This window comes from Hippoglossus hippoglossus, chromosome 5 (genome assembly GCF_009819705.1).
Source record: "Hippoglossus hippoglossus isolate fHipHip1 chromosome 5, fHipHip1.pri, whole genome shotgun sequence".
NCBI lineage: Eukaryota > Metazoa > Chordata > Actinopteri > Pleuronectiformes > Pleuronectidae > Hippoglossus > Hippoglossus hippoglossus.
In genome coordinates this window covers 5,722,831-5,745,798 of record NC_047155.1, presented here as the reverse complement: position 1 = coordinate 5,745,798, position 22,968 = coordinate 5,722,831, and the positions used below count along the sequence as shown (strand labels likewise).

General features: G+C 42.2%; 1 protein-coding gene across 5 annotated transcripts in view; it reads left to right on the top strand.

Moving 5' to 3' along the window:
• Positions 1-22,968, top strand: part of ephb2b (eph receptor B2b) — a 118,403-nt gene that overhangs the window by 31,048 nt on the left and 64,387 nt on the right. For all 5 annotated transcript variants that reach the window (XM_034585285.1, XM_034585282.1, XM_034585283.1 and 2 more), the window contains exon 2: positions 14,801-14,880. In XM_034585285.1, coding sequence (XP_034441176.1) covers positions 14,801-14,880 — 80 coding nt within the window. The remainder of the gene's footprint in view (positions 1-14,800; positions 14,881-22,968) is intronic.

Genomic DNA, 22,968 nt, shown 5'->3' with positions numbered 1-22,968 from the left:
CCCTGGCAGCATTATTGTTTCACTTTTGTGCCTGTCCTCAGTGTTCCTCTCTGCCACCTGTTGATGCCTTTCTATCAGGCGGCTTTGTTAGATCCCATCAAAGAAGATTTCAGAGTGAAAAGACATGGGTGCGTACACACATCCTGTCCCTTGCTCTTTACACACAAATGGCATTCAAAACTCCATTCAAGAGCCACAAAGTAACTGTCTCTGCAGACCCACAGTATCAAACACAATTGTTTGTCGATAAGTTTAAACAATCATGTTTCCGTCCCTAATTAACTTAGCGTCGTCCATCTTTCTGTCCATTCTATGGTTTAAACAGCTAGTTTATAATAACCTTGAAGCTTAGTAACACACCACTTTGCTCATACCTGTGTCATCCACTACATTAACGGGTATGTCTGGCGTGGAGGCAGTGCCAACCTTTTAAGATCTCTTTACCTTTAAAGGCCTTGAAAACGAACTTCTATTGATAGCTGATGTACTGACTTGACACCATCTGAGTTTCATCAGATTCATAGGCCTCACAGAAATCCACTCGATAATGTGTCGTCATTTCATAAAAATGTGTTTTTATGTGAAACTGTTATAGAATAACTTTATTGGCTAAATAGATGAAATAAGCCGTTTTCAGATACAATTAGTTTCTTGTGACCAAGAGCAAAACAAGTTTGTCAGATGAGGTTCAATAAACTATCCTTGCTTTAGGAAAAGAATAGAGTCAGTTTGAGGATTTTTTTTTGATTTTGAACAGCTGAATGAGATTTTATTTTATTTTTATCACTACAGCCAAAACAAAACCAGGCTTTCTGCTGCAATGCAACCCAGATGGGATTGTTTAGAAGAGAAATGCAAGTTTACTGCGGCGTAACGGAGCCTTGAATACCTGGATGGTGAGACAGCATCGTTTGTGACCATGCAGCTCAAAAGCTTTATCTCCTGTCTGATAACCAGCTCCTTTATGGCTCCCTCCTTGCTCCTACAGGACAACGTTATCTTGACTTGGGGAGTCATGGAATCATTCCTGGTCGTTAATGACATGCTGCCCGTATCACCGTAGCACGCTGCTGACCAGTTACCATAGCAGCAAACAGCTGCTCCGGGACGTTGACAGGGTTTTTTGCTTCTTGACTTTGAGCCACGCCACGCAGGCAAATCACTCAAACAGACAAATACTCCTATCCCTCCTCCCTCTCCTTGGCAGCATTTTTTCTGCTGCTATTACTCACCGCTCGCTCTGTTTTGGACATCTTACTCCTGTGGTCACCTGTCAGAGCGTGTGCTGAAATGAGCCTTTTGTCTTTTCCCTTCTGGAATGAAACCATAAAGTCGCTCTCAGACACAAGTTTTGCCATCTCTTTCACGACTGCTTGCTCTAAAGCAATCTGTCTTTGATCTGTGTCACCAGTAAACACTGTGATGGGAGTTAAACCCAAGGTCGCACAGACGCTGAAAACGCTTATACGTTTTAGCTGCGCGCTAGATAAGGGAAACAAAGTGCTCTGTCAGGCTAAGTGGTCGTAATGGCTACAAAGCAAACAGACCGTGGGCTTGCTGCTTCAGAGCAAAGAAGGACTTTGCATTCCACAGAGAACCACAAAGCATCTCTGGACTTAACTTGAGCCAGACACTGTTTGTTTACCTTGCAGGTTGCAATGCAAACATTTTTCTGAGTTTATGGGAGAAAGAAGTCTGGTCTACACCTTTCTGTTTCCGACCTAATGCCACATGATGGATAGACCATAAGGTAACTTGTTGTACCCCCTACTGCACAGGTCAGCAGCCTAAGAGGGGAAATACATGTTTTTGTCTTTAATTTACTGGGAGCTGGCCTAGCTCAGACATTTATTGTGTAAGATTATATTTTGCTTTCAAGACCTAACGGCTAGAACCAAGAATCCTTCAGTTCTTATTCACTTTCCTCCCAATGTCTGATTCTGAGTCCACGTTGACCTTACATTTAGACAAGGTACTAAAGTTTGACAAGCACACTGAAGCTCATTACCACTCGGACTGCTGCTGCTGAACGGTAGACCATATATAAAGATGGACGACGCAACTCCACTTCCTCCTGTTGGACAAAAATGAAGCTAAAATGTCCCAGATATGGACATACGGAGGGTGGAGTCTGTAGCTATGGGTTTGTTTCCGACCTGGTCCTTTGCTGTGTGTCTTCCTCATTCTCGTGGTGTGGACCCGTGTTACTGAGACCCCACAGGTAAATGTGCTCGACCAATCACGAGTCATTCTTGGTATTAAGTTTTTATAGCATCAAATAATAAATTCAAACCAACCATACTGGAAAAGTAAACATATCTGTATAACAAGCACTACCTAGAATTAAATAAACCACCTTTTTTTGTTTGGTCCATGTCCCAGCCACTAACATGGATAGTTCATGATCTATAGTGCAGCCAGCCACCAGGGGTCGATCAAGATGATTCTGCCTCACTTTTGGGGAGCTGTTGTCAATCTGTGCTCTAACCCCAAACGAAGGAAACCTAGATTTGTGTCTGATATACTCTAAAAGTCTCAGAGTGCCCAATCCATAAAATACAATATAATACGAGTCTGCTTGGAAAGATGTTAGGATTTTGTTAACCAAGTACTCAAGTTAATTATTATAATTTAAAACCATTCATGAAATGTAACATTGTGTTCTTTGCAGGCCGTAATTTAAGTTGTCACTTTTATAAAATATTAAATGACCTCATTTTGTCCTTGGAGACTTTTACTTTAAAAACCAACTTTGAACAATGTGCTCTAGACCTGATATGAGTTGAAGGTTACAGCCTGTAACTCTGTGAGGACAGACGCGGGTCACGGCGATGAGTGCGAGGCAAAGCTCTCCCTTCTATCATTTCTCTCCACTCTCCACCCCATTTTCTCCTCCACTCTCTCAGTTGACCACCATGAAACCATTAGCTCTGTGTTTTTGCTCCACTGGTATCCAATATCTCCCAGTGAATGTTAGTTTGACTAACACAGGGTCCTTAAGGTGCCTTAATGGTTGGCCAACACAATTTCCATTGTGTTGTGCAGGCAGTGATTAAGAGGATGTTGATTACCGGGGCTTTAGGGGTGCCTGTACTGTAAGTGATATTTGGGTTACTCTGAGGCCTGTTGTTGCTGCATGTCTGTGTGATTGGATGCAGTAATGGTCCCAGCAGTTCAGCAGCCAGGCAGGCATATGGCTGAGAGTACTGCCTTCCACTGCCTCCCATTCTCTGCTTTATAGACCTCTAGGGGGTCGTGACCCCACCATAATTCTTCCAAATCCAGAGGGAGAGGAGCTTGCTCACAGGCCTGGAATCCACCAATGTGCATTACCTCCCATGTGATTCCTAGAACCACCATCACCGTGTTCTGCCATAGAATGTGTGGTCCCCATTAGGCGAGACATAGTGGGAACGGACAGTGGTAGTGATAGTTAAATAGTCATGGTTGTTTGGAGGTACACTCGCCTCCTCCGCGGGTCAAAGAGCACTGGGGATGAGAGCTGAAAATTGAGAGCCTTGTTGATGTAATAAAACGGCGTCATGGAGGTAAGAGAGAGGCAGGAGAGAGGGAAGAATGGAGAGGAGAGGCAGGTTTGGGAGAGAACAGAGGAGAGTAGAAGAGGAGTCCAGTGTCTTTGGCATGGTGCTGACAGAGAATAAATCACAAATTCTTTTTTAGTATTCCTACATGACTTCAGGCGTTGTAAAACACACGTAAAGATACCCATTAATACACATTATTATACCCTTACATCTAGCCTCCCTCCCTTCAGATAAGAGTACCGTATCATCTGTAACGACACAATTTTACTGCTAGTTGCTCAACCGCGTAGAGCATCTTCCCTTTTCTGTGCCCACCTCATTGCTTTGTAATGCGCATGCATAATTTAAAGCCTCTTGTCTTTAGTATTACTCTGCCCCTAACATCAAGCGACGAAAGAAGTGAGAAAATATGTTGGCTAAGTACACCTCGCCATTGATTAACTAGCAGGTGGTCTGGAAGGTGGATGCCTGGATTGTGTGAGTGTGTGAGTGAGAAGGAGGGGCGGGGGGCTGCCATATCAGCCCAGACAGAGAAACAACTCTGATCTGCTGACTTTCTTGGCAGACGTGCTGTATCGACTGGCAAGAGATCAGCTCCCCTAGCTTGACCCTGTGATGCTCTCACACATCAATAACGCTGTTCAAATTCCTCTGCTTGACAAACAGGCAGGATGTGTTGCACCTGAAAATAGAGCAGTAAACTACTCATTATAAAAGAGACTTATCGGCAACTACGGTCAAATATAATTTAAATTATTTTACGGGTTGTCAGTTCCTCAACTTGGGAGTCCATTTGATTTCTGTGTCGATTCCAGCGAGTGTTTTTGTGGAGGCATTACCAATCGAACGTTGCCAGTTTAATTTAACAGAATGCATTCCAAGGTTGTTTTTCTTAGCTCACATGACAGTAATGAGGAGATCTTGGAACAGATAAGGACAGTTACTGCCACTTCAAACTGCAGATGTGCTCCTTTATAGTAACTTGTCAATTTTCAATTTTATCTCAGTTACGATAAAGGCATATGATTGCAAATGCAGATAATTGTTTTTCTTCCTCCTGAAAGGAAAAGAAACTGAGAATATGTTTTCCACATTTGCAGGCATCACAAATTACAATCACAAGACTTCAGTTAATCATACTATATGCCTTTATCATAACTGAGATAAAATTTAAAATTGGCATGTTACTATAAAGGAGCACATCTGCAGTTTGAAGTGCAGTAAATTTTTACACTCCAACCATAAGCCACAAAACAACCCACATAGAAATAAGTCATCTTAAGCCAATAACTGCTTTCAATCTTCCTCCGTCTGTGGTGTTGACAGAAGTGATGCAGCAGGTACAACAATTTCTTCCACAACATATTGTATCACACAGTTTATTCATCATTCATTCATTCCCAGGTCCACAACAAAAACCACATATGGTGTGTTCGATATTCTACTATTCTCTGGACCAAAATAAAATCACTGGTAAACAATATTGTATTTTTTATTTTTGCTTCTGGGCAAACACTAAGAACCAAGTAAATTTAGTTTGCAGACAACACATAGACATAGTCAAGTCTATTTCCATGTCTTTTTTCCAAAAGCATGTCTTTTGAATGCCTTTTTTATTTTATGTATTTTATGTCTCTGCAAAGCACTTTGAATTGCCTTGTTCCTGATTGGTGCTTGAAACACAAACTGGCTTGCCTTTTCACACAGTTTAAAATATGCACTTTGTTATTGCCTGCCAATACACCAAAGTCATACCATCATCGTGGTGATGAAACGAGTGTCTATTTGTATGGAGCATGGTCAACAAGCAGTTGGTCAGGGCGACCCGATGGCTGAGTGGTTAGGATGCATACCACATGCCATAAGCAGCAAGCAGGATCCAAATTGCACGTCTCGCTGTGACTGTCCAATAAAACCAAGACGCCCAAAAATATATTCTAAAGATTGAACAAATTGGTTCATTAATTACGTAGCACACGATAAATGAGCTATCAAAAAGGACAGACAAGAAACCTGATGTTTTACTGATGCAGTTAGAAAGTTTTGGCATTTTTCTCTCACTATATAACAGAAGTTGTTTTACATTTTATTACGGATGGATTTTCTGAAAGCTGATTATTTTAGAACAAAATGTTCTGCAAAGGTCCCTTGTTTGTACTCGTGATTGCTTGTAATCATAACTTAGCCTGTGACAAACACACACGGCTTTTGCAACAAGCAGCGCCAACTCATTTGTTTTGATTGCGTGAAACATTTACAGCTCCAGATGAGTCGCATTTATCATTGCACACAAGGATCTCTTTACTCTCTCCCCTATACTTGACCCAGAAACCAAACCCGAGGAAAAAAGGAAAGCCAAGTGCGTAAGTCATTTTTGAGGCAGATTCGTTTGATATATGATGACATGCAAAACTAATTTGTCAAGCTCAAACAGCAGGCGTCAGTTGTCAGTTGCAGCAGCGGGGTGTTGGTAAATCTTGGAGCAGTGTTGATATGTCTCGAATAGAGCACCGACATTCAAGCTTTAATGGCTTTAACACAGCTAAATGTATAAGTCTCGTTCAAGTAGAGTAACAGAAAGTTCAACTTTTAAGATAAGGGTTTAAATACAGCTACGTTATTGTGAGACAGCTCCACTAGGATGGGACATGAGCCTTGGAGGTACCCATTCATTTTGTTCTATAGAACTCATGGAAAAATTCATGGATCTTGATGGAAAAAAAAATCTGGCATATTTAGGGGACTAATATCTTTGAGTGTATCAGTAACCTTGGCAGATGATTTTTGCTCTTCTACTACTTTTGGTATTTTAATTTTTGATGCACTACATTTTAGAGACATTGAATTGGTAATGGAAAGAAAACATTTCCCTGTGACTAACATGATAACCAAAGTGGAAAAAGCTGTCTTGTCATTTCCGTCTGGTGGATTTCCTCGGTCAAGCAGACAGCTGTGGGACGTTGGAGCTGGACGCTGTAAAACAATTTTTTTTTTTTTTTTGAAAGTTTATTGTCTTTTTGAAGGAGCCCAACTGGTGCAGTTTACGGGACCACTGATTCGTCTGGACACATTGGGCTTCACAAATGTCTCTTTGAAGGCTGGCTGGTCACATTGCGTGTTTCAATAAAAATTGTTCGACATTCCCAATTCACCATTTACCAGACCTTTTGATTTAAAAGAAGAAAAAAACACAGTATATCTTGGCTATTTCTGGTTGTAACTATCTTCAATTTGTATTTGTGATTTTTCTTTGTAAAATATCGAAACCACATTGACAAACTCACTTGATGGGCTACAGTTCTTTCCTAGCTGATGATTCAAAATGCTGCATGTCAAGATCTACTGTCTAAAACAGTACACGACGCACAGCCCTGTTCTATCCCTTTATTGTTTTAGGTCCTGTTGACATGAGCAGGTGGGGATTCTCTGTCTAACTTAAACACAGAGGGACATTTTGTGATTTAGTGTCTACCTAGGACAGGTCAACAGTTCAACCCTATCACCAAAGTTCACGTGATAAGGACACAGAGCCTCTGCACAGGAATTTACTGCAGCGTTTTAAAGGCTCTTCCCGAGGATGAAAGGCTCTTTAAAAGGATATAGACTAGGTCATAAAATTGACTTTAATGACTTGCCTTGGCACATTATGTAGGAGGATGCAGTTTGAGTAAATATCAAATAGAGGGTGAATTTCTTATCAGCCAAACAAGGACAGGCCATCACAGTAAAACGAGCTCCCATCTTGTCACACTAACATGCACACACGTACCACTGCACACTGTTTACGCTTTCTTGTTAAACTACAGCTGAACTCTCAGGACGCTGAGATACCTATCACTCGCCACTCAGAAGATCTCTATCTTGCATCGTATCTCCGTCACACTTTTCAATCGGTGTCCCCCACCACCTTTACTATATAACCCACATTTTGCCCCAGCTGCCAATCAAAACTGTTGGCATGGAGATAGCTGCTCCCTTGACTACCGCAGACATCATCTCATGTAGGACAAATTAGGAGGGGAAATTGGTCCCTTTGCTCCCACTTCTCCAGTTGAGTATATTTTAAGCTGGGGGGAATGTCTTGTCTTTGGACTAATACAAGCGTATCATGGTCATACTGCTCCTGCAGGGCCCCTAGCTCCATTATTACCAAACCTAATCAAAAAACAGGGAGAGGGAGAGAAAGAGACTCCAAAAAAGGAAAACGATAGAGACAATGAAATCCCTCACGTGAAGCCCGAGACCGCACATCCGTGAAATAAAGGATTCCTTCACGCTCTTACATGAGCTATGTACAGTTTTTAATCTTCCACTTTTAACTAATGGCTCGTAGGCAAGGCGTGGGAGGGTCGGTGATGATTACTTCCATCAAGTCAATTAGTAGTGGTGTCTGAAAAGCTGTCACTGTGATGAAAAGTGATTTGTCCGTCCCTGTCCAACTTTGCTGCAGGTATTTCCGCCGCACTCGTAGATGAACATCACAGTGCTCATACAGCACTTAAAATGATTGGATGGATGGTTGAATGTCAATTGTATGGCCTCTTTTTTTTTTAATCATATGCTCGTTCACTTCAGTGGCTGCATATAAAAATGAGGGACCCACTTTTACAGAATTTTTCCGCTGCAGAATTTAAAATGTAATGATTTGTTTAACAGGTCTCTATGGGTTGTGAGGGATTTGGGAAATATAGAAAGCGTACTTATAAATCCTCCGGCTGGTGTTATTTGCCAGGTTTCTTTCACACGGCTCGTGATTGGCCAGGTGACTGTTCCCACTCTCAATTTATTGCTTAGATTGATGTCTCTCTACCATGAAATAAGGTGTCACTCAGAGGTTTTAATGGAGAAACTACACTAATGATGCCCCCTACAGGTGTAGTTGATAGCAAAAACATCTTAATACAGGGAAAGAAAAGATATACTCATACAATGGGATTGTTGTCTTCCACAGAATAGCAGATTGTTGACATTTAATTGTTGTATTCTACAGAACTTTAAGTTATCAATTTATAGATTTATGAGATCTCATCGGGAAATACAACAAATGGACAAATGCTAGTCTACCAGTTGTTACATCTACGGACAGTTCAAGTAGGATTTGCAATTTGCTGTGTGTAACCTTTATCTACTCGAGCACGCAACATACCTCTCCCTACCAGCTCATCTCCACTGGTCTCCACTTCACTCTACACTCTTCTCAACTGATTGTCGCTCAGCTCCCAAGCTCAGTCCCCTGCCAACTGATTAATCACAGCTCAACCTTCTTTGGCTTTGTCCTGGAAACTGCCAATCCCTCCTTGCCCTCAGCCTTTGCCTGTTGGAATCCTAACCCCCCAAAAACCCCCAAGATAATTTCCTGATTTGCTAAATCTGATTGCAAAGTTGACTTATTTGATTTGGTCAAACACTGCAGGTGGTTTAGTGTCAGAAACAAGTCTTTTTTTAGTAGATTTGTGATTTTAATCTCAGAATTTCCCCAGTAATTTTCTTTTACCTAAAATTGCCCTATATGCCATTTTATTTCACTGTATTGAATCATCAGAAAAATAAAGTAAATCCTTGAAATACATAAACACACCTCACAATCTAAAATGAAGACCTGACAGGTATTCAGTCATCCGTCAAAAAACTTTTTGCTACTCTACATTTGTTTTTTGGTGAATGCCCCTTGGCCTTGCAGACGAGTTAAGTTACACTGTCTGATAACCCAGCACGGCTGTGTCGGGATTACTGTTGAACATTCTGCTCGAGGCCCCTGGGAACACCATGCTGTATCATTCTGTCATCAGTTGGTGCTCTGAGAGTCCTACGCTCCCTGTGTGTGGTACCGTATTTCAGACTTCACTGTCCTCTGCCAAAATCAACTTCCCGGCTTCCTCCCTCATCTTTCCTTGCCATGGATTACTCACCACCCCAGCAGCAGCACTCTGATGAGGTGGGGCTGAACTTTGAGCCCCACCTCATCGTTTTCCCCAAAAACACCTTCATCATCGCCCAAACTCCAAACCTGCCTCTTCAACAGTCACCTCCACATAAGATAAATCTCCCTGACAGAGCGATGTCTCACGAGTGACACACCAGGAAGGGCCCTGCATACCCAGGGCTGCGTGCCAGTCCAACTCTGAGCTGTGTTTCTGAGGTTTGGACCTGTGCCACATGGTCCACAAAGCCCCTGTTTCATTGTAAAAGTGGGATTAAAAATTCATTTAACACACTGGGATATGCTGTTATGTGACAGTGCTGGGAGCTCTACTGTACCTAATGCGCCCAGCTTGTGCTGACAGATAAGTTGAGCTGAGTTTCTCCGGACCAGGGGCTCTGTCCACTTCTTAGCTCTAAATGAAACAGACTGTTATTCTTTCCAACAAGCCATACAGTAGCCCTGTCCATCATTAAAGCTATGAATCACGTCTCTGCAGTTGCATGGGCTCCCTCAGGGGTATATCATTGCTCTGCCCCTTAATCTGGGCAGATTTCCGTGCTAGGTCCACTATATAGGGTTCTGTTTTTAGCACAATGAGCAGCTTGCTCATGTTACTCTGCAACTGCAGTGCATACCACAATCTTCCCACATTTGCCATCGAATACTGTGGTTTCAGGTGTTTAGAGAAATACAAGTAAATGCAGCCCTTCAGCAGTGGTTATACATAACTAAATAGCATGGCTTTTATGGTGAGGATGTTTAGCTGCTTTTTAACCCTGCTGGCAGAAATTATCACAGCAACAGAAAGCACCATATGTGGTTTATATCGATGTTGAGAGATTTGTTTCCGTGGAGAGGAGAGGCTGTAGTTCTGCAGGCGAGAAAAAGATAAAAAGAAGCCTTGCCTCCAAGCTGCTTCACACTCTTTTGGAGGTCAATTGCTTCTTCAAAATAACCCCATTAAACCGTAGGCCCTAAATGTATGCTACTTTGTTAGAAAATCACTATATTTTTTTCCTTTTGATTCTTCCAAAGTCATTTATATGCAGGGTTTTCTGCAGCGGTGATGCAATACGTTGCAAAGCAATTTGTCAAATTGGGCTCTTCATGCTGAGAAAAACAGAGAGACAAGGAGAAATATCTGGAGTCGGCCATGTAACAATATACTTACGCGCAGGCATGTATCAACATGTATGTACTTGTGTTAGAAAGACGAGAAATGTCAATTTGCTTGGAAAGCTGCACTTGTGTTTTCTCCGCCCGGGGGAAAAGCACTGAGAGTTGGAAGGTGTACTTTAGTTGAGGGATTACTCGTGGCAGCAGAGAGAAGTTTCCATCCATCACTCAGACTGCAGGAATCTGTCTGTTCCCTGTAACTAATTGGCCATCCATCTGTCAACCCCGGATTTCCTTGCCCTTTGGACAAAGCATGACTGGTCAGTCACCATCATAAACCAACGGCAAAGGTTGAGCTGCTGCAGAAAAATAAATAAATAAAAAATAACCTAGAGAAAACAGTGCCGGGTGTAGAGGAAGTAAATGGGTGAATACTCTTTACTCGGTGAGTGATGTGAAATCCAGCGTGCACCGCATTTTAATATTATATAGTGGCTCTCATTTATTAATGCTGAACCACAATAGCTTGTAGATAACTTTGACTCTGGAGTCTTTGTGTTTGCATGTGTATATGTTTTCTTACTCGCTGTGCTTGTTTGAGCTGAAGCGTCTTTTCTGTGAACAGTTTGCTTCTGTTTCTCTCATTGAAAATTCTCTTGCTTTCTTTAGAATGCGGCATTGACCCCTCTTAGAGAAGAGGAGTGCTGTCGTTGTACTGCGTCCTCCCCCTTCTCTCTCCTCTTCTCTCCACTCCTCTCTCCCCCCGCCTGTCACTTCAGAAAGCCTCTCACTGGAGAGCTCTCTCTCAGATCAGCACTAAACTCTCTCCTTAGTCTCAGGAAGTGTTGGAAGAAGCACTCTCCGCCTAGCAGGCTTTTCTTAGACTCCTAGGTCTCATTGCATATTCATAGCCCCCTCTACAGTCGAGGGTATCAAGTTTTAAAAAAGACAGAAGAAAGAAAAAACAAAAACACGTCCACGCTTCAATTTTTTACGGTTATATTTTTAAATATTATCTGTTTGTATGTGAAAGAAATATAAAGGTTTTCCACTCGATGTTTTTATACATTTCTTTGTTGTCAGTGAAGTGTTGCTGATGACTTTGGCTGCTACGGTTGAGGTCATTTTCCCATGAGCTCAGTTAAACTGTTCAAACACTTATGCATCCCTCTTCATTGCCACACAAATAATGCAAAAACACTAGGACTTTAAGTGGGGAAATTGAGAGGCTCCAATTTGTCACCAGATCTGAGAGCACGGGATGTGTCCCCCCCCCCGGACGTTACATTGTAATGGCGACAAAATCCATTATACTACAGTATAATTTGGTGCAAGTATAATTTGGTACAGCATCCAGTATTAGACTTTACACTGTTGGATTAATATAAAATAATTCTTCATCTGCCAAAGTTACATATTGTATGTTTAGGTCTTTAAAGTGATTTTCAGTTTAATTTATAATGAACAGTTTTTTGCTGTATTATTTTTTTCTATTAAACACTTAAAATAATGGCTCCTTAGAAGAAAGTAATCAGTTTGACACACCATGAAAGTTCACCTTCAGGTGATGTGGAACTTGTCTTAAATGATCTGGTTGAAACATGGATTACACCTGGTTTTCTACTTTGAATACCAATTTATACATAAACACCACCAGGTGTAATAAATCTGTTTTTGCTGTTTCTGCCCTGATGGAGATCTTGTGAGGTCCAAACCTTTAAATCATTATATTCCTCAACCTATTAAAAGTTTTAAATATTACGTTTCTCCTCCTCCCTCTGTCTGAGTGTTCCTGAAGAATGTTTGCTTTTCCGTGATCTTTTTTTTGGCGAGTACCGTCCTGTTGACAGTCCTCTTAGGGCTGCAAATCTTTTTTTTTTCCACATAGTGGTGATGATTGTGACCAACCCATAAACAATGTAGAGGAGAGCAGTGGGACAGCTTGTCTTTACACTCAAACCGTCTCTCACAGGGGACATCACTGCCTGTCCAACGAGCGGCAAGATTCATATGATCGCCTCGTAAACAAGTGACCACAAGAAAAGAAAAGAAGAAAAAAAGTGATTCCTGTGGTTGTATTCAGACGAGAATCTCTGCACCCTGTCCTCCTCCTGATTAATAGCCGACTGGTCTTGCTGAGCAGCCACGCTCTGCCACGGCTGGGGCTCAGACTCAGAACAAGGCAGGGGCTGACAGTGGTGAGCTATGTGCTGCTCTGCTACACGGGAGGTAATGAATCGGTGCGGCTGCCAGGACTGAAGTGTAGACAGCAGGAGGAAGACAAGTGATCAGTCTTTTTTTGTGGGTGAGGGACTTCTTGTACGGCGTGCGGGCCGGAGAGAGAGACAGAGCATGAAAGAGAGGGGAAGAAGAAGAAGAAGTGAGGAGGAGAGAGAGACGGGAGAAGGAGTGAAGAGAGAATCAGTGAGTGGAAGTGGGTTGAAGCAGGATAAATGTGTGTCTGCAGAGGATGCTGGAAGGAGTGGGGGAGTCCCCGAGTCCTGGGGAAATTTGCTCCCTGTTCCCCCACAACACTCCCTACGCCAACCACGCAGGGGGTTCATTATTCTCACTTTACTCCTCCACTAATTATCGTTATCATTATTGGAGATAATTACCATTTCACTGCCTAACACCCATGTAGGCTACTCGGCTCTGAGTCACACACAAGGTTATCAATAGCTGCTCAATTGCAGTCTCATCTGCCTAATTATACGATTTGGGCTTTGTGATAACTAAATAGGAAGTGAAATCTAGCATTATGCCTTGTGTGTGCAGCGGAGACGCAGAAAGTCAGCAGAAGGGCCTGAAATAAACCGATGCGTGTGGAGCCTGTTAATTAAAAGCTGTGGCTTTGGCTGGAATATAAATCAGACGAAACAACTGGAAGTCTCTGAAATATCCTGCACGATGGTGCGGAGCTGCAGTGCGCAGCGAGCGTTAAATACAATCCAGTGAGATGTAACTTCAGATCCTCCGTCTTTGATTTCCTCCATTCAGTTATTACCTGTAGGAAGATCTTTATCTGATTTCAGGGGCTCAGTTTTATATCTTCACTGGGATTTACTTTAAATTAACTCACAATATTAACGCTAATTCAATCAGCTCATAGCACAATATCAATGACGAGCCTCTGCAGCATGCAGTTGTTCACCAGACCTGTTTTACAGTCGCTCGCTGGGACTTAAATGCTAAGCTTAGTAGCCATGTTTGTAGAGAGGGGGTTTCTAAATCCCTCTGTGGCATGTTGGGGTGGCAGCTGACGCCTCCAACCTAATGAATGCTCTCTCCATCTGCTGCAGCTCAACACTAGAGCACAAGACTGACACAGGCCTAATCAGCAGGGGAAATTCATTAGACCTGCCCCTCGGTTACGTAGATCAGAAGATGTCGGGGATGGAAAAAAGAGGGCACGAGGGCTACGGGCACAGAGAGTATGAAAAAAAAAAGAAAAGAGGGAACGAAGGTGACATTGTGAGTGGGTCAGTGAGCATATGACGGACACGCGGGTCAGGCTGGTGGAGGCTGCGCTGGTGAGGATCTCATGACAGACAAGAGGCACCTTCTCTTTGACCCCAATTACCAGAGGTGCTCCTTTCCACGGAGATTTGCTTTCCCAGCCTCCTGTTTACTCTTCAGAGTTGTATGGATGATGGCATAGTTCTCCCAGAATGTGTCTGAGCTGTTGTGAAACTACTGGGAATCTCTGTATCTTAACACATGTGGTGTGTGGGTCTCCATAGCAGGGCCTATACAGCTAATGATGAGGAGCAACTTCTCACAATGAATCGGATTATTTTAAATAATAATGAATAGTAAATAATGTCATTATCCAGTGACCAGTTAATTGTCTTATTCACTATGAGGACAATGCAGATAATAACCTTTACATACATTCACTAATTAGACTTTAAATAGCCTGTAAATATCCTATTCATAATATTCAGTTACATGTTCGCCTTTCCACTTATATTCTGCTTTTCCAAAAAATGTATTTCTTTGTTGCTTTTTTTAAATATTATTTAGAGTTTTTAGGTTTTGATGAAGGCCAAACTTTTTGGGAACTTTCAATGGACATTTGTCCACTATTTAATGACATTGTTTAGACTATTTTGCCTCTCAATGCATTTCTAATACTCTTTTATACTATCATACCATTTCCTGCTGGTTGTTATGAGATGATCTGACCTCCTCCTTTCTTTGATTCTCTCCACAGAGACACTCATGGACTCCACCACTGCCACAGCAGAGCTCGGCTGGACGGTCTATCCCGTGTCAGGGTCGAGTGACAACAGCGTAAGTCACATGCCCTTCGTCATAATATGTTTTACTTCCAATAATAAAGGTTTAATTAAATTATATTATTTAAGCAATCATATAATTGAATGTTATTTTTAGGGCATTTTCCTTGAGACAGAGGTGTATGGTTAGTGACCTTCTTCTAATATCTAAAATTGCTCTGTTCTGCTGGTAGCCCGTGTTTTGGTTTCTCACTTTAAGGTCAGAGATCAATTAATGAGCTCGCCTGCCTCTCAGAGTGAGTTAAATCATTCCCCCGAGAAAAAAAACCATGCAACGTGATATTTGGCACCATATGTAGACGTTTGAAAAAGAAACCTTTAGACTCATCCGTGTTTTTCTCCTATGTTTGAATTTTCAACCCCCCCCACACACACACTTTCTATTGAGTTATCCGTCCATAAATGATCCAGATTTTGTACATGATCTGAATTCACTGAATCATGACAAGCACTGTATGAATGAACAATCAGACTTTAACCTAAATATGTGTACTCGTGTGCCAGACTAGAAGGGGCTGTGTTATAACGGCCCTGTTGGTGTTTGATGCACAGTATTTCCACATGGTTTGCCAAGGCATTGGTTTTCTCCCAGCCACATGCAAGCCAGGCCCACTTAAAGCCAGCCAAAAACAGAGTCTCAGTCTCCTGCACTTCTTTCCCCACCACAAGATTTAAACTTCTCAGACTGGGTCCAAGAGAGAGAAAAAAATGTTGTAGACTTATTTGCTGGTGCATTTCTAAAAACCACTGCCGATTTTATTCAATTATTTATGCTTCTGTGGTTTGTATTAAAGATGGTTTGAATTATCATGCTGTGTCTTTTTGCACTATAAAATAAGCAAAATATGGCTGCATGGAGCGAGCTGGCCTTCAAGAGTTCCATGATACAACTTCAAAGTTCTTCAGCAATAATTTAGTACAACTTCATCTCTCTCAACCTGAGGGCACGTTGTCTCCTCCCTGCTAATTCCTACAATCAATAGCAAAGCAGAAAGACGCCTGCTTTCTTTTTCCCTCGCCAGCTCTGGATCCAATCTTCTTAGAGCGTGCTTACGCACATGCATACCAGCTCCAAAGACAGTTTACTTCACATCTCGCTTTCATCTTTGCAAACTGGTAGATTCAGCAAAACATTCACTCGACCCATATTTCGTAATCAGGTTTAATACGAAGTGGAAACTTCAGACTTGAAGAAAAAGGTCACTGTTGGGAACTCATCTGTGTTGTGCCGGCCAAAATGAGGTGAATTTAGTGTCTGAACATCCAACTAAAGAACTCTACGCTATAAAGTAATCATCTGTGGTGCGGTAACTTGTGGCTTACTGTCTGATTTTAGTGGAGTTTTGTTTTCAAAAGCTAAATCAATAATAGAAAAGACTACAGTGAGCATAAAATATGTAATTAACAGTAGATTTTCAATTACATTTCGAATTTTCAACATCTTCAGCTCCTCTGGAAGGTTGTTAAAGCGACTCTGAGTGTAAATGGCTGAAAGCAGCATCCCCAAACGTTTTGGTTCTGTTTAGTGGAACAGCTCAGAGAGAATAACCAGAGGATCTGAGGGGCCTCATAAACCACAGGCATTTCTGATAAGTAGATAGGTCTAATTAGAGTCTCAACATAAAAACTAAAGACCTCTAAATTCTTCAAGAATCACCTCTGGTCCAGTAACATGTGATGAAACCCCTGATTCTGTGGTGGCTTTGTCATCCAAATCAAATATCTTCACATTTAGTCGTCCTGGAACACTTATCTACGTGTGCACTTATTTTCTGCTTTAAACTTCAGACCTGAAAACTTTAACTGTTGTGTCATACGGGTCAAACTGAAGTAAAATTAGCGTCCAAACATACGACAAAAGCCGTCCAAACTCTTCAAGCATCATCTCTGGTGCAGAAACATGTGGTGTACTGCCTGATTTTTGTGGTAGTGTTGTCGTCCAAATCAAATATCTTCACAGTTAGACTTCCTGAAGCGCTTATCTGTGTGCACTCATTCTCTGCTTTAAACTTCAGATAGTCCCCGTGCTCCTTTCCGGAAACCTCCACACGCAATTATGATATATCCCTCTCTCGGAGTGCAGTGAAATGCGAACAACTCCCTAAGCCCCCGGGCTTTAGTCAGGTATAGGTTGGCCTTATCAGCGTGGGCACTGAAGTTTAATGATGATATGGCTGAGCTTGTCAAACGCACAGTCCACTGGAAAGTGAAGAGCGAGGGCGATGAAGATAGCTTGTCCCTTATGGCCCAGGGCAACAGGTGTGGAAACAGAGCTGGCTGTCCCGCTCCGTATAACAGCGAGAGGTGCTTTACAGAAGCTATTGTCTTACACACATATATGCATGGCTTCACGGGCTTAGTCGGTGGATCAGTAACATCCAGCAGAGCGCCGCACCAGCAGTTGGCTTTCACTACTCTATGCGGCTTCATGAAATATATCCTAACTTGACACGTGATACTTTGCCACACAAAGGAAACGCAAACAAGTAACAGTGTGATATTAAGTCAGAAATGTTATCGCAGTTGGTGTGGTTCCACGCATTTATTTTACGGGATATCTGAATAACTCCTGTCAAATTATTAGTATAAGAAATGTCTTGAATTACAGCAATAAAATCAACTTCCTCCGTGAGGTTTTTTAAAAGCGATTTGAGGAAAACAAACACTTGAGATTTATGTAAGCCAAATATTATAACCCTCTCTGTGCATGGCTTGGCAGTCCCTCCTTTTAATTATGTAAAGTGACAGCCAAACTTGTGCTGTCCCTGAGCCAGACAAGCATGACGTCTTCATTATTCATAGCAAAACCAAAAACATTCAGAACTAGTGCAGTATTTACCAAACCAGACTTTATCCTGGAGCAATTTAGGAAGTTTGGTGTCCTCTAACTTATGTTCTGAGATTATATCAATACAACAGTCACTCCGCCCACACTGGGGCCGTCTGTACAGTTGGAATATCATGTCGATATGTGTCTGAGCCGGGGAACTTTGTGAAGACTTAACCCCAAGTGCACACATACACAGAATGTCATAACACGATTATGATATAACAATGGCAATGCATATAAATATCTGGCACAGCTTAACAGCAACTTTACATTTATTTATATATATATATATATGTGTGTGTGTATGTGTATGTATAGACCATCAGAATACAATGAACTGCTTCTCACTCAAACTCCATCAACTACTCTCTTTGTAAACTTGCTCCGAGATCTTGACCCTCTGAGAATCTGCCGTGACATTGAGGTAATGTATAGCCGACCAGCGGAGCAGGGTTAAGTGGTCACTGTTTTCTTTTCTGGAGTGGAGCTGAGAGATGTGCGAACATCAGGTCAGATCTCCTGACCTGCTGGCCACCACTCTGCCGAACTACTGACATTTAGAAATAGACGTCCGGCTGCGGGGAGCACACAGGGCGACTGTGGAAGGAAAACTGATGTCTCCTGCATTGGCGGAGAACATAATGAGGTAGTGTGCGTGGCTTAGGTTATCATTATGGATGTGTCATAATGTCCCCGTACCGGGATATGTCCGGTGTCACCCGGGGACACAGCAGGGAGAGGTTTGCAGGACGGCAAGGAGCAGCGCATGCTGCAGAATGTTTGTATAACAAATAATTTCCTTGTGAGTCATCAAAGATGCTGCATATTGTATTAGAATTCCTCTGGAATAAGATTTAGACTGTTTACATTTAATTGTGGGCATGTGTGGCAGACCAACATGGCATATTTCTGTTTCCACATAGCCTTTCTTTTTCTTTATAAGCAATTTGTTGAAGTTGTTTCACTGTATTGGAGTTGCTGGATCTTTAAAGTGACCACTAATTTGCTGTGATTCACAATTAAAGTCTGTGAAATTATGTTTTAAGAATAAAGCAGGAGTAAGGGGGTAAAAGGTGGAATTGTTCCTCCAGCTTCACATGTTGTGCATTACGTAGTGGACAGTGGTAATTGGAGTTGACTGCAGCAGACAGTTCTACTTAAGTGTGTGTGTGTGTGTGTGTGTGTGTGTGTGTGTGTGTGTGTGTGTGTGTGTGTGTGTGTGTGTGTGTGTGTGTGTGTGTGTGTGTGCGCTCTATGAAGCCCAGTCTCCTGCAAGATTTGGCTCCCATGGCCTCTCGTAGTAATTGAATGCAGAGAGTGGGTGTCATTTGTCCGCTGTCCCTCTAGGGAAGCCACTCCTGCTCTGACAGATTTCCCACCACTGCAAATAGGGCGACTGTTCCCCGGGAGTTTTCCACCGGCTCCTTCTCTCTCCGTCTCTCTCCCTGCTTTTGTGTGAATAATTTATTTACTTCTGTCAGTGATAGAGCAGTGATATGTAATGTGCCTGTGGACGGAGAAGCTAGTTCAGGTTAATTCAAACGCTGGAATGACAGGATGTGATAAATACGCTGTTCACGTTATGTCAAAACACTGAATCCATTCAATATTTTGACAGTTCGTTCACACTGCAACGTGACTGATGTGACACTTTATTCTGACCAGCTGTAGCTTGTACAACAGGCTGTTTCTTAGTGTTGTTGCCTTTTGCAGGTATACACGGCTGCGTTGTCACTGTCCTTTAGTTACTGAAGAAGCGGAAATAAGCTACAAAATAACATCTTAAATTTCAATTGGCACTTGTGGTATGTGCAGTAATGGGTCCATTCTTCCTTTAGTCCTCCAAATAACAGTTTTACAGTCCGTCAGACAGCTTTGAGTGTCTGCACCGACGATCAACGACTCCTCCACTTGCACTTGCCAGACAGATCTATGTATTTATCACAATTTTCTGACTTGCTGTTGACAACTAGTTCGTGAGGAGTGTAGCTGTGGTCATCTCCTTGCAGCCAACAAACTTGTTGACCGTGTGTGTGCTGGCATGTTTTCCCCGTAGCACAGATGTACAGGAAATTGAGAAATCTGACAACCTGACTGTGTTGCTTTCGGTATGAATGCATAAGAGTAGAGTATATAGTCCCAGCAGGGTAATATAAGGAGCGACACATTGACAACCATGAGTCTCCCTGCAGGCTGTTGGCTGCTGATGCTTGATTCTTCCTCTGTTTTTCATTTAGGATTAACATTTGGAAGTTATCTTTTGTGACTGTTGTTAATCCCTTCGAGGCTGTGGCCGTGATTAAGGTCTTTATACAAACACCTGACGTGTTTTGCCTTGAGTGCTACACTGAACCCTTCAACGCTCGGTCACTGCAAACCAGGTTTGTTTAAAACGTCAGAAGCAAATATAAATCCGCAGCAGTGTGCAGCAGCTCCTGCATTATGTGTGTTTGCAGAAGGGTTTGGTAATTAGCTGCTACAAAGAGGTCTGAGGAGTTACGAGACCCTGGACTAATGTTATCGTTTGGGTTGTTGAGCGAAGCAAAGAGCTCTCTTCGTTGAATCGTCTCAGCTGTAGTGGTAACTCCAGTCTATAATTCAGCCTTGACTGGTCTTTCCGCTTGGCTTTACAGATAAAGCAGCGACCTACTGTCATGGAGACGTATGGATTGCAGGTCAGCTGAACTTTTCTCTCTCTCCTCTCACTCTTCGAGTGGCAGAGATATTGATTCTCAGCCTCATTCTCGCCGAACGTCACTGGACTGTAACAGCTCATATAACTCCAGAGGAACAGAGGAGCGGCTGACACAGAGTAGACCTGCCACAGCCTAACCACCACTGTCTGCTGTATATTTACTCCTCACATAAGTTTTCTGTGCACGGCGTCGGTCTCTCAATATTGCTGCTAGCATTGTGAAAAGTTACAGCCTCTACAGGTTACCAGTTCATGAACCCAAACCTGTTTTGGGAAAAAAGTTTTCTGAACAAAATAAAGATGATGTGAACACTTCTGAAACAGTTGATGGACAGAGCTGGAGCATAAAACGTACCTCTGCAGAGAGCCGACAGTCTCTCTAAATCAATTTGCACCAAACTATACACACTCCTACACATCTATTTCCTAAATGTGTCTTATTCTTTTTATCAAGATCCATGAATTATTCCCTGAGAAAACTGAAAGTGATAGATCAAGAGAAGCACAGTTAGGAGGTGAAACACATACTTGATTCACCTTAAATTAGTTTATTGTTTTACTGTTTGTCAAGAGTTTGTCATTCTCTGCTCATAAATGAAGAGCAAAAAACCACAACCTTTATTTGGGAGCAACAATTGAGTCTTTTGTCTAAATAAAAATAAAAAAAGAATATGACTCATGAATCATGATAATTATCACTATTTACTGAATTGTTTAGTATGAATATGATTTTGTCCATAATGCCCAGCTCCAGTGCAGGAAGAGGCTGTGTGCATGTGACTGTAAAATGTGAATGTAAAAGTGCAAATGCAGCATTCTGTTCTTTTAATAGTAAGTATGTAATAAATGCTGGTAGTGACAAAGACTTTATAATGACTTTCAAACAACACACATTCACGTGATAATACAACAGAATGTTTTCGGGGTCTGTTGACAGTTCAGTGAAAATTACTTTATATACTCAAAGCTTCAAATATCGCACGGGAGGATTCCTGGCGTTTGTTTTAGTCTGCTTGGAGTAATGGATGGGTAACACCCAGCAGGTTAAACCAAACACTGAAACTTGTTTACAGACACTGTTCGTCCCGGAATTATTAGAGCCAGACGAGAGCAATTAAAACATAAAACATTGTGCTTTTGTTTGGAGCCAGTCGTGCGTTCTGTTTCACACCAATGCTTTTTCATCACTATGGGTGTGTTTTTTTGTGTGAGGGCTTTCTTAGAGGAGGGAAGCACATCCAGTGTACAACAATAAAACATCAACACCCGCTTCCTGTTTACCTTGAAGTTAATAGCATTACATTTAATAACATTGATAAATGCCCAGAATATAATAAATGAGGTCTCAAAGATGTTTTATGCCTTTGGTTGTTAAGCAAATAATTTTGGTCTTAAGCAGCTTTATATGATATAATAAAGAACTGTTCAGTGCAGTTAGCCCTCTGGCTGTTGACTTGCACACTCGGGGAAACCAGAAAAACAACATTTTGCCAAACGTTAGAATAAGCTGGAGTTTTTGTTTCCATCGTCATATGAGGGCAGCTCATCCCCTCTAACTAATCCGTCCTGACATGCAGCACCAGTGTTACCTCCACCTTCTGTACTTAAAACACATGACCACCCTTTTACAGCACTCTCGGTAAAGGGCCAGGGGGAAAAGCTGTGAAAATGAAGACGTTTCTTCTAATTTCACACTCGGCGCTTGATCGTTAGGCTCTTATTATGCCTCATTTGCTTCCCTCCACTGGCTGTGATGAAAGAGGGCCAAAGAGGCCATGACAGGACAAAAAGGGGCCCTCCATCAAAACACATTTTGTTTGGGGTCTTTTTTAGCCTGGCTTAACCCTTCCCCCCGCATCACTATCCCCTGCAGTATCCCCTGTCCGCGTCGCTCATTAGCAGCAACCCCCACCTGTTTCCACATGAATTTTATTAAACTGTGTTTGTCCAATCCTCTGCTCTCTGCGGCCTGTCCGCTCTTGTTTAATTGGCCCACAGCCTCCCCACTGCCAATCAACAAGTGGGAAGGTCAATGGCTGCTCATGACCTGGGACCATGATGTCTGTCAGCACGGGCCAAGAGACAGATGTATCCTTAACCCGCCAACAACCGGTAGCTTGTATAACAACACAAGCCACAATTGCTTTGTTTGAAGTTAGTACAGAGAAAACTGACCACACTGAACCACATTTGTGTATCATGAGGTGTACTTTGATTTTACTCATTGCTCAAGTTTGGGAAAGGGATTTCATATTTTTGGCCGCACATCACTCCTCTATTGGATTGGCTCGTGTTGATGGTTTGGGCTGAGCTAAGCCTCACACTCGCTGTGTTTAATTAGGACACGAGAATTAAGAACCAAAGCTCTTCTAATTAGTCGGAGGATGTTTGATAAAATGCTGCTTTTACAACAAGAGGGTTGACTTTCTTCTCCCAACCCCATCAAAATCTGTCAAAATCCTCACTAAGAGGGCTCTAATTTGAGAAATTATATCAGCTGTGAAGTGAAGAGTGAAGGGGGGGGAGGCAGGGTTAGGGCAGAGCAGAAGCAGCAGAGG